This window comes from Lagenorhynchus albirostris, chromosome 6 (assembly GCF_949774975.1).
Source record: "Lagenorhynchus albirostris chromosome 6, mLagAlb1.1, whole genome shotgun sequence".
Lineage (NCBI taxonomy): Eukaryota > Metazoa > Chordata > Mammalia > Artiodactyla > Delphinidae > Lagenorhynchus > Lagenorhynchus albirostris.
In genome coordinates this window covers 89,139,375-89,152,370 of record NC_083100.1, presented here as the reverse complement: position 1 = coordinate 89,152,370, position 12,996 = coordinate 89,139,375, and the positions used below count along the sequence as shown (strand labels likewise).

The 12,996-nt window shown below is 35.7% G+C and overlaps 1 protein-coding gene across 1 annotated transcript in view; it reads right to left on the bottom strand.

Moving 5' to 3' along the window:
- Positions 1 to 12,996, bottom strand: part of LRP1B (LDL receptor related protein 1B) — a 1,442,028-nt gene that overhangs the window by 141,284 nt on the left and 1,287,748 nt on the right. Inside the window, exon 72 of the mRNA XM_060151186.1 lies at positions 3,497 to 3,619. Within this exon, the coding sequence (XP_060007169.1) occupies positions 3,497 to 3,619 (123 nt within the window). The remainder of the gene's footprint in view (positions 1 to 3,496; positions 3,620 to 12,996) is intronic.

Genomic DNA, 12,996 nt, shown 5'->3' with positions numbered 1-12,996 from the left:
ACATTCCATTTTTAATTTACTTATTTGATATTTATTGATAACCTTTATATGTTGGACATTCTTCTAAGTACTTTTAGAAAATCACTTGTGTCCAAATAATCTGGATTCTCTGGCCCTTTTGCTTTTTTCATCTTAATTATCAGAATCCCAAACTTAGATGAATGAAACCATCTGCTATCCCAGTGTCTGCATCTGGGAAGCCCAGGAATGTTGCAGATGACCATACTGCAAGACCAACTGATATCACAAATATGAATATTTATCAATGCCAGGTAGGCCCTGAACACTACTTGGAAATCATTCATCTATATATTTATATCTATCTATATCTAACGTCACTCTTACTCTTTGCAGTAATGATTCAAATCTGCATTCCTTTTGAATCTCCCTACCACACCAACCTTTCACATTCTATATATGAACATGCTTCCTTACTATACATAAAAAAGTGGAAATTAAAAGATTAAAAAACTGTTATTATATCATTAAATATGTGTACATCCACCTGCATCTGCATATAGTCTATCAACTCATTTCAAGGGGTCATTACCCTTATCTAAAACTGATTTTTTCACTTGCTCTGAAGCTTAATTTCCCCTGCTTCTTCAGGAACTATCCCATCTTTCTTGAAACATTTTATTACCTTCGTATTTCTCTTGTTATACTTCCTTTTTCTTTTTGCTTATCCTTTTGTTATCACTCACCTGAGTCTCTTCTGGCTGTTCATATTTATCTAGATGTTGGTGGCCCTCAATATTCTATCCTAATCCCCCCCTTTTATGTTTTACTCCCTCCCAGCCTAAATCTTACAAATTCCATAGTATTTACTACTACATTTTATGCTGACTCTCAAATTTATATTTCTAGACCAGCTCTTTAAGCTCTAGAACCAAATATCTAGCACCTACTTTAAATCAGTACTTGAATGTCTCCTCAGATGCATCTCAAGCTAGACTTCTAACCTTTACTTGCAAAACTGTTCCTTTTCCTGTGTTCCCCATCTATTCAAATGTGCAAGCGAAAACAGCCTACAAATTATACTGGGCAACTTCCTGTCTCTTGCCTCCTATAACTACTCCATTATTTAATCCAATTCATTTTGCTTTTTAAATCACATTCAAACTGCGTATACTTTGCCATCATGGTCTGTCATTATCTTAATCCAAGCTACCCGCATAGCTTGCCTTGAGCTCTGCAACTGTCTTAACTATTCTTGCCTATTTCTATCCAGTATTTGTGAAATATAAATATGACTATGTGCCTCCTCTATTTTAAATTCTATAGTACTTTTAATTGCTTTCAGGCTAAATCTAAAAATCCCTATCTAGACTCACAAGTTTCCATGTATCTCTCCTGTCTCTTCAGTTTCATCCATTATCTATCTTGCTCTGTATTCTCCAAGCACACATGTCTTTCAGCTTCTCTAGTAAACTATGGTTCGCTCTACCTCAGGGCCTTTCTACATCTTGTTTCCTTTGCCTAAAATGTTGTGTCATCCACTCTCACTCCATCCCTTTCACCTACCTGGCAGCTATAAATTTCTCAGACTCAAACTCAAATGTTACTTCTTATAATCCAAGATTGAGTAAAATCCTTCTGTTCTATATTTTTATAACTTATTATATTTTTTCTTCATTGCATGTATCATAGTTTATAACTATATATTTTTGTGATCATTAATATCCCTCTTCCACTAGACTCTCAGCTCTGTGAAGTCTGGGTCCATATCTGTTTCTCTCATCATTATATCACCACAAATAATCACAGTCTCTAGCTTAACAAATATTTATTAAATGAATGAATGATACTTTTCCCCACACTGTTCTCTATGCCTATGGTGACTTTTAGCCTAGATCTTTCAAAACTGTAGCTTTCTGAATTCCCCTTCAGGCAGAGTTCATCTTATCCCTCTCTGCCTTGTCTTTACTTAATTCTACTATTGCTTAAAATATAATTTATGGAAATTATTATTTTCCAACCAGAATAAGATCTCCTTGTCAAAGAGAACCATGTTCTGTTCAGGTTTTTTTTAATCCCAATTACTTAGCACAGTCTCCAGAACATCATAGCTTGACTCAGTGTTGATACTGATGACTGAGGGGAATGCAAAAATATTCACAGAATTAAGCTGGATGTATTTTACAAGTTTTCCAGCAGCTATGCAGCATGTCCCTGAGAATCATTTCCTGGCCGTTGAAGTGGTTCTGGGGAGGGGGGTGACTCTGGAGCCCCACGTGGTTAATTAGTTTCCAAACATTTCCTATTACACTCAATAGTTTTGTGTTGAAGTGGAATAGAGAATAGAAGAAAAAAACATAGTTTATAAAAATAGTAGGTTTTGGCTTGATACTGGTAAACTCATATTTTTCAACTATTATGATTCAGAAACAATACTATCTCTGGTCATTCTCTAGAGTTCACTTTGTAAGATTATGTAGAAGAACTGAAATTGAAATTTAGTTATATCACTTATCAGTTGTACCTACAGAGATCAATTCTCTAACTACTGTCTTTTTCAAATTTTAAAACATGTTTAAAATAAAGCTGCCTCCTTGTTTCATATTTTTTTCTGTAACATCTGTAGTCAATATCATCACCTATCAAAATAATTAGTTTAATTTGATATACCAAATAGAACATAGAATTTAAGAACATACACTCATGCTATGCTTTCTTTAATTCACCTGATGTGCTATTTAGTTATACCCAAAGTAGTAGTATTTTTCTTTAAGTTAAAAGTTAAATTACCTTTTTGCTAAGATTAGCAAAAGAATGAGATGAAGAAAAAAAGTGTTTACCAAATACAGGAAATCATTTAATTTGGTGATCTAAAGGCGCACATTTATATTTATAGTTCGTGGTTGCATAATCACGCTTGTGACTAATGTCAGAAGTAACTTGAATTTGAAGAAGAAATAAATTTTGTTAAGATTTTCAGATTTAAATGTTAAATAACTCCTAATTGTGGTTCTCCACCTAACATTTGTAAGATATATATATATAGATATAGATAGATAGATAGATGATGTCTGTATATCTCTGTGTATATTTATTTCCCTTCTCTGAATAACCACAGTCTCAGTAGTGGGTGACTTGTGGAAGTACATGATTTGATTATGCACATTTTTTCCATGCTTATCTGTCAAAAAAATTATTTTAGCCTAAAACACCAATTGGGAATAAAGCCAAAGTCCTTATATGAACCTTACTCAATACAAAAGGTCAACTACTCTAAATCCTCCTAGACAGACCATAATCTATCTTTTGAATACTGCTGACATGTGCAAGTTCAGATTTAGGAGGGCTCTCTATAAAGTCATAAACTTTGAGCAGGGTTATCTCTTATTACCTGACCAAAAGCTGTATCTGTGGCTATACTTTATCTACCTAACCCCAGGACGGTAAAATTTGTGGTTCACCTCACCACTTCATTGATTCACGCTGGCGCACTACATCAGGAGATGAGTACAATCTAGAGCCACGTGAAATGCCATACCACACATGTCAGGGGCTTCGTCAGAGTTGTCTCCACAGTCATCTTCTCCATCACACACCCAGAAATGTAGTTTGCAGAGGGAATTATTGCAAAGGAACTCATCCGCTCTACATATATTTCCTCCTTTATTTTAAAACAAAAAAGAGACAGAGGGATATAGCATAATTAATTCCAGTCAGCAAAACACATATTCCTCTAATTCTCAGCTCAGTATCTAGTGTCTCATTTCCTTATTTTTTTTTCCTGTATAATACTAGGAACATATAACGTCCAAACTTTTTTTTAAAAGGTATTCGTTTTTAACTTTTCAAAACAATCAGATATCACACTCATGTCTATCGTATTTTCTTTAAAAAATATTGATCATAGGATGATAGAATCAAGTTTTCTCAAATATAAATTCCCTTCCATTTCATATCATTTCTATGTTACTGAGTGTAAAGAAACTTAGATTTTAAATAGTATTAATTTTCTTTACTAAAAATTATGCTGTTCTGAAAAGAAAAGACACTTTAAAAATTATTAGATAATTCAGTTCTATCTGGAAACTGACAGACTGATCCATTAAAAACAGAATGACCAGGAAAAAGTTTTTGCAGTCATAGAGAAACAGTTAATTTTATAACAGAAATATAAATTGGTGATGTGAGGAAATATTATTTATTCTTATAAAAATTGTGCAATAGAGTACTCTTTCTGTGCGTATTTTTTAAATGTTTGCATTCTTTCTCTCTTTACAGTTAAATAGAAAGCATTAATCAACAAAACAAAACAAACAAAAGCCCAGGACCAGATGGCTTCACAGGCGAATTTTATCAAACATTTAGAGAAGAGCTAACACCTATACTTCTCAAGCTCTTCCAAAATATAGCAGAGGGAGGAACACTCCCAAACTCATTCTACGAGGCCACCATCATCCTCAAACCAAAACCACACAAGGATGTCACAAAGAAAGAAAACTACAGGCCCATATCACTGACGAACATAGATGCAAAAATCCTCAACAAAATACTAGCAAACAGAATCCAACAGCACATTAAAAGGATCATACATCATGATCAAGTGGGGTTTATCCCAGGAATGCAAGGATTTTTCAATATACGCAAGTCAATCAACATAATATACCATATTAACAAACTGAAGGAGAAAAACCTTATGATCATCTCAATAGATGCAGAGAAAGCTTTTGACAAAACTCAACACGCATTTATGATAAAAACCCTGCAGAAAGTAGGCATACAGGGAACTTTATTCAATATAATAAAGGCCATATATGACAAACCCACAGCAACATCTTCCTCAATGGTGAAAGACTGAAATCATTTCCACTAAGATCAGGAACAAGACAAGGTTGACCATTCTCACCACTCTTATTCAACATAGTTTTGGAAGTTTTAGCCACAGCAAATAGAGAAGAAAAGGAAATAAAAGGAATCCAAATCGGAAAAGAAGAAGTGAAGCTGTCACTGTTTGCAGATGACATGACACTATACATAGAGAATCCTAAAGATGCTACCAGAAAACTACTAGAGCTAAACAATGAATTTGGTAAAGTAGCAGGATACAAAATTAATGCACAGAAATCTCTGGCATTCCTATACACTAATGATGAAAAATCTGAAAGTGAAATCAAGAAAACACTCCCATTTACCATTGCAACACAAAGAATAAAATACCTAGGAATAAACCTACCTAAGGAGACAAAAGACCTGTATGCAGAACATTATAAGACACTGATGAAAGAAATTAAAGATGATACAAATAGATGGAGAGATTACCACATTCTTGGATTGGAAGAATCAACATTGTGAAAATGACTCTACTACCCAAAGCAATCTACAGATTCAATGCAATCCCTATCAAACTACCACTGGCATTTTTCACAGAGCTAGAACAAAAAATTTCACAATTTGTATGGAAACACAAAAGACCCCGAATAGCCAAAGCAATCTTGAGAACGAAAAACAGAGCTGGAGGAGTCAGGCTCCCGGACTTCAGACTATACTACAAAGCTACAGTAATCAAAACAATATGGTACTGGCAGAAAAACAGAAAGATAGATCAATGGAACAGGATAGAAAGCCCAGAGATAAACCCATGCACATATGGTCACCTTATCTTTGATAAAAGAGGTAGGAATGTACAGTGGAGAAAGGACAGCCTCTTCAATAAATGGTGCTGGTAAAACTGGACAGGTACATATAAAAGTATGAGATTAGAACACTCCCTAACACCATACACAAAAATAAGCTCAAAATGGATTAAACATCTAAATGTAAGGCCAGAAACTATCAAACTCTTAGAGGAAAACATAGGCGGAACACACTATGACATAAATCACAGCAAGATCCTTTTTGACCCACCTGCTACAGAAATGGAAATAAAAACAAAAATAAACAAATGGGACCTAATGAAACTTAAAAGTTTTGCCCAGCAAGGGAAACCATAAAGAAGACCAAAAGACAACTCTCAGAATGGGAGAAAATATTTGCAAATGAAGCAACTGACAAAGGATTAATCTCCAAAATTTACAAGCAGCTCATGCAGCTCAATAACAAAAAAACAAACAACCCAATCCAAAAATGGGCAGAAGACCTAAATAGACCTTTCTCCAAAGAATATATACAGATTGGCAACAAACACATGAAAGAATGCTCAACATCATTAATCATTAGAGAAATGCACATCAAAACTACAATGAGATATCATCTCACACCAGTCGGAATGGCCATCATCAAAAAGTCTAGAAACAATAAATGCTGCAGAGGGTGTGGAGAAAAGGGAACACTCTTGCACTGCTGGTGGGAATGTGAATTGGTACAGCCACCTTAAAAAACTAATCTGAGGGGAAAAAAAAAAAGAAAAAAAAAGGTCATGAAGAACCTACGGGTAAGACAGGAATAAAGACACAGACCTGCTAGAGCATGGACTTGAGGATATGGGGAGGGGGAAGGGTAAGCTGTGACAAAATGAGAGAGTGGCATGGACATATATACACTACCAAAAGTAAAACAGATAGCTAGTGGGAAGCAGCCGCATAGCACAGGGAGATCAGCTCAGTGGTTTGTGATTACCTAGAGGGGTGGGATAGGGAGGGTGGGAGGTAGGGAGACGCAAGAGGGAAGAGATATGGGAACATACATATATGTATAACTGATTCACTTTGTTATAAAGCAGAAACTAACACACCATTGTAAAGCAATTATACTCCAATAAAGATGTTAAAAAAAAAAAGAATACAGGGAAGATATACAGATTGCCAACAAACACATGAAAGGATGCTCAACATCACTAAATTTAGAAAAATGAAAATCAAAATTATAATGAGGTATCACCTCACACCGGTCAGAATGACCATCATCAAAAAATCTACAAACAATAAATGCTGGAGAGGGTGTGGAGAAAAGGGAACCCTCTTGCACTCTTGGTGGGAATGTAAATTGATACAGCCACTATGGAGAACGGTATGGAGGTCCTTAAAAAACTAAAAATAGAACTACCATACGATCCAGCAATCCCACTACTGGGCATATACCCTGAGAAAACCATAATTCAAAAAGAGTCATGTACCACAATGTTCACTGCAGCACTATTTACAATAGCCAGGACATGGAAACAACCTAAGTGTCCATCGTCAGATGAATGGATAAAGAAGATGTGGCACATATATACAATGGAATATTACTCAGCCATAAAAAGAAATGAAATTGAGTTATTTGTAGTGAGGTGGATAGACCTAGAGTCTGTCATACAGAGCGAAGTAAGGGTTTCTGAAGAACCTAAGCCCAGGACAAGAATAAAGACACAGACGTAGAGAATGGACTTGAGGACACGGGGAGGGGGAAGGGTAAGCTGGGACGAAGTGAGAGAGTGGCGTGGACATATATACACTACCAAATGTAAAACAGACAGCTAGTGGGAAGCAGCCCTATAGCATAGGGCAATCAGCTCGGTGCTGTGACCACCTAGAGGGGTGGGATAGGAAGGGTGGGAGGGACACACAAGAGGGAAGGGATATGGGGATATATGTATACATATAGCTGATTCACTTTGTTATACAGCAGAAACTAAGACAACATTGTAAAGCAATTATACTCCAATAAAGATGTTAAAAAAAAAAGAATACAGGGACGTTCTAACTTAAAATTAAATACATCCACCACAGGCAAAGGACCCAAAGTACGAATAAACTTTAGTTGTATGTCTAGATATGTAGCAATATATAGCAGAAACAGCAATGGTTAGGGAGATAGGAACTTGCTTTGTCTTGCTTTGGAAAAGTGTATTAATTTCTATGGGGCTCAACATCTTCATATGCTACAAAAGAGGTATGGTTAAGATTTATAAGTTCATATCTGTAAGGAGTACATGGGGAAACCACACAAAGAAACTTGATGGGTATTTAAAATTAAGATTAATAAGACTGCTCTCAGAGAATTATATTAATTTAATTATACTTATTTAAATTTCATATATAAGTAGTATCATTTCTATATTGGTGAGATTTGATGATTGAAGGTATTAACATATTAAAAATGGATATGTTTATTAAAACAGGGAGCTGGGGAATGATAGGGCTCATCCTTGCAAGCCTAGAAAATTCCAAGAAAGAAGCATTGTTCATTTTATGTATGTACTTTGGAGAGAATAATGAGTCTAGGCTTGTGAGAGTCAATAAGCTCTTCTTGTTCTGAGTTTTGACTTGCACACTAATCTCTAGTAATTCATTTCCAGTAGCAAAGATTTAACTTAGGAAATCACAGAATCAGATTTGGGTTTTAGAATGACAACACTAGCTACAGTGAGGAAAATTTAGAAATGCAGATAGGGAGTAGTAAAGCCAAGATGGGAGGAAAAAGACCAATTTGAAGAGGGCTTGCAGCAGTCCAGAAAACAACTGATGGAAACCTGATTTAGAGTAGCTACATTTGAGAGCTCTTCAGGAGGTAGAATCCTCAGGATCTGATGGCTAATTAGATGAGGGTGGTAAAGGAGAGTGAGTAGTCAAACACAGTACTACTCAATTTTTGGTTTGTTGGGGTCATTCAGTGAATGTTGGTGTCATTCAATAAATAAAAGATCACATTAGAAGGATCAGGTTTAGTGGAAGTAATGACAATTCATTTAGGTTACTGGTAAGACAATCATGTGGTGATATTTAGCAGGCTAGTGCATAAATGTGTCTGAAATATGGGATAGGTTTCTGAGGTGTAAATGTAGAGGCGGGAATGATCAGAATACAGTTATTATTTGAAATTTAGAAGAGAACACAGAGAAAATCAGCGTTTAAAGTTTGAATAGATAAAGGGGAATCTAGCAGAGACTGCGAAGAAGTAGCCAGAGTGGTTGGAGAAATACCTGAAAACTTTTCTAACAAGAAGTTAATAGTTAGCACATTTAAATGATGCTAAGAGAGTGGCTTTAGAAAGTGGTGGTGGGTTTGGTGAAATGTTTGTAGTTCGTTATTATAGATGAAGAATTTGTAGTCCAGAAGTTTACCCTTAAAGGGGAGGAAGAAAAGAGGAAGTTAAGGAATTCAGTAGACAAGGTAATGTTGAGGATACAAAAGATAGAAAAGATAATTCAGATAATGAGTTCCTTGAGAATCAAGAAAGTGTGAAGGATTTGAGATCTAAAGCAAAATAAAAGGATTATCCTTAGGCTGGAAGACAAGTCTTCCATTTCAAGAGAAAGGAAGGAGGAAATGCTAGGCACAGCTATATGTAGCTTAGTTAATTTTGTGTCTAGATGTTGAAAAAAGCTCATGATTTTTACTATTGCTGTGAGGTGGAATGTGAGAAAATAAATCAACTTTTTAAAAACCAGATATGGTTAATGGTAGAGAGAGATGATTAAAAACATATAGGTAGATTGCTTAGAATCTTGAGTGGTAGTTGAAGCTGAGGCCAGGAATTTATAGTGATACCATTCAGAACGGGTCTAAGTTTTCCTGCAAAAATGCTTAACAGAACTGGTGCAGCTTAAATTGACACCTCTGAGCACTAACAAACTAAGACACAGAAAAAGGCAGGTCCTTGGTGAGTGCAGCAAGGTGAATGTCACCATGTGAGACTTCTGACAGTACGATATCTGGCACTGGGATGCCCTTTTCTTTCAAACATCTGCAATGTTCAACTCTAAAAATGCCCTGATTTTTAAAATAATCTCAATTATCAAAATCAATGCAAGAAAATATATTACCATTTAGGAACTCTGAAAACAAAAAGATATAACATGAACAGCCTTTAGTATTAAATATATGAATATTGGTTTGAGGTGAGCTTTGGCTTAATTCAATATCAAAATCCATAGAATATGAAATAGAGTTGTATTCTTTCAGAATAAAGATTCTAATGACTAAATCTCATCACATGTTCCATTTTAAAATCGACTAAATTCAAACAGAATTTGTGAACTCTTGACATCCTCTGATTATTTAAAAAAAACTCTATTTGTAGCACATCAGTCTTGTTAAAAGGAAAAAAAATGAGTTCCCAAAGGTATTGCATTACATAACATTATCATTTTCCCCATAAGAGTGTGGGACATGGGACTTGCCTGGCAGCCCAGTGGTTAAGACTCCAGGCTTCCACTGCAGGGGACACAGGTTCGATCCCTGATGGAGGAACCAAGATCCTGCATGCCACAAAGTGTGGCCAAAAATAAATAAATAAATAAAACAAAAAAAGTGTTGGATATGCCACTATTTTTATTAAGAAGAAGAGAAATATAAATGAAATCATAATTGTAGCAGAAAGGCAAAGGTTTTATGATAACCTACGAAAGGTTTCCTATTGTACTAGGAAGAATTTGCATTGCAAAAAATGCATTGGGGGGTGGGGGGTTTCCAAGACATCTTAACTTAACAAGTTTATTTTGAAATGGCATGAAGCACACATAAACAATTAAAAACAGGTATAATATAAAGAGATTAGCTGGATTAAAATCCCAGTTTCCTAGTCATGTTCTTGATCAGCTCAATGGGAGGTTATTAGAAAAATAGATAAGTATATATTAACAACAACCTATGTCTAAATATAACTTAGCTCTTGGCAGTTTCATAGAAATTTGGACAAGTGAAACATCACAGAAAATAATCATCTAGAGTTCTCATCTTTATCTGAGTTGAGATAAGCTTAAATATATAATATTTTATAATTTCTATAATAATATACACATTTGAGCTGATAATTACTAAAAAGAATAACTATCTTTTCCAACAAAATTGCTATAAAGAATAAAGTTTGAAAGCTCAGGCCAAAACAAACACCAAGTTTCCTTAAGGCAACACGGTTTACCTTTAAAAATGTGACTGCTGGGCTTCCCTCATAGCACAGTGGTTAAGAATCCACCTGCCAATGCAGGGGACATGGGTTCGAGCCCTGGTCCGGGAAGATGCCACATTCCGTGGAGCAACTAAGCCCGTGTGCCACAATTACTGAGCCCGTGCGCCACGACTCGTGAAGCCCTTGCGCCTAGCGCCTGTGCTCCGCAATAAGAGAAGCCACCACAATGAGAAGCCCGCACACTGCAATGAAGAGTAGCCCCCGCTCGCCGCAACTAGAGAAAGCCCTCATGCAGCAACGAAGACCCAATGCAACAAAAAATAAATAAATAAATTTATTAAAAAAAAAAGTGAATGCTGCTTTTAATTCCATAGTATTTGGGATTTCAGTCCTTTTAAAGTAAACCAGTAAAATTGATTCACATTGAAAATGTTCCATGTTTATCCTACAGCTCTCTTATCTTCCAGCCCCCAGCACTTAGCCCCTGTTAGCTCACGTGTCCAGATTTGAGATGAATGGAAGTAACATTTAATAGAAGAGATATTTATTCTGGCATTTTATCTCCTCAGTGCCTTGAAGTGCTTTTTCCCAATACCTAAACAACTTCCTGGAAGCAAATCAAATACTAGAAATCTGAACTTGGTCATGCCTTATGGTACATCCATACAGGATCAAACACTTTAACCAACAAGGTATTCCATTGGAATTTAATTACCTAGCAGCAAAGGAACCCAAGAAATGTTAGAAGCAGAAATAGGGAGGGTAGGGGAGCTTTGACATATTTCTAAATGGTTGAATTAAAAGCTCTCAACTCTCTTTTTATTCAGTAAGCTTAAACATTTAATAGTCATTTTAAATCTGAAAGTTATCTCAGATTTCAAATACTATAGTGTTCAGTTTTTTACTTTAATGTTTGATTTTTTAACCTGGAATCCTTTGTTCAAACACATTTTTTTATGAAATCCAATATTAAAAAAGTAGCTAAATCCTAAAAGGATTGCCCACCACCACCCACCCTCCCAGGCACACACTCACTTTCCAGGTGTTTCTACAGCTGTTGGAGACATTTCACTGTGGCTGAACTTGATAGTATGAAAACATGAGCACAGAAATGTCCGTGGAGCTAAGACAAGAAACTGGACTGCTTGATTCTCATCTCAGTAAATTCTCTATGCTGTTACATAGTTCAAATCCCATCACCCCTTCCTTTTTTAATATTAGAAAACTCCTCAAAAGCATTGGAAAACTCCTCAACATGCATAATATTAAAACCAAGTTCTACAGCATGACTCCTCAATTACTTGTGGCTCCTAAACAGATCGTTTCCCTTACCTCTGTGACTTTGAACATAATGATCCCACTGCCTGAAATGTACTTCCACATTTTGCTTGCATACCTAATTTTTCACATCAAGAAACTCATATTCCAACAGGAAAGCTTAGTCAAATAATACAGATGTGATTATATTAGAAGGAAGAACATGACAACAGGAATGCAATCAAATGGTTCCTAGGGAAACTAAAAAAAGACTGCAATTTGGTTGAAGACACAGTAGTAACTGAGATGGACTTAAAAGAATAGATATAATTTTTACTGGCAAAGGTATTGAGATGGCAAAATAGTAGAATAATCAAGAAAGATGTTGAAAAGCATGGAGGATATTGCTTGAATATTATCTTCCAGTTTGGCTAGAATTTAGGGTACATAAAGAGGATTAGTAGAGTTATAAGACTGGAAAGGTGAAATGGGATCATTCTCTTATAACCCTGACTGCCAGGTTGTGATATTTGTATCTAACCAGGAAGAGCTTTAAGTAAAGATTGACAAAACCAGAGTTACATTTAAATAAGATGAACATGGCAGCAGTGAATAGGATGTACTGGTGACCAGTTGGGTCACTAATAGCCCAGATAGGAAGCCACAAGGAAAAGAACAAGACTGGTGACAGTGACTTAAGCTGAGGGGATAGAGCTTATTAATTAGAAAATGGTAAATGACGAGTAGCTTAATTGTGGTCCCAAAGTCTTTGACTATAAGATTGTATATGAGTTGTTGGTACCAGAATGTCCACAAAGTTTGCTTTCTTTACAGTAACCAATTACAGAAAGAGAGTGTGAGAACTTAAGCGAAAGTAGAAACGGCTATTACGGAAGTTTAATCTTTTACAGTTTTTTATAAGGTACTGCAGATTCCAAATGAGAAACAGGATTTCTT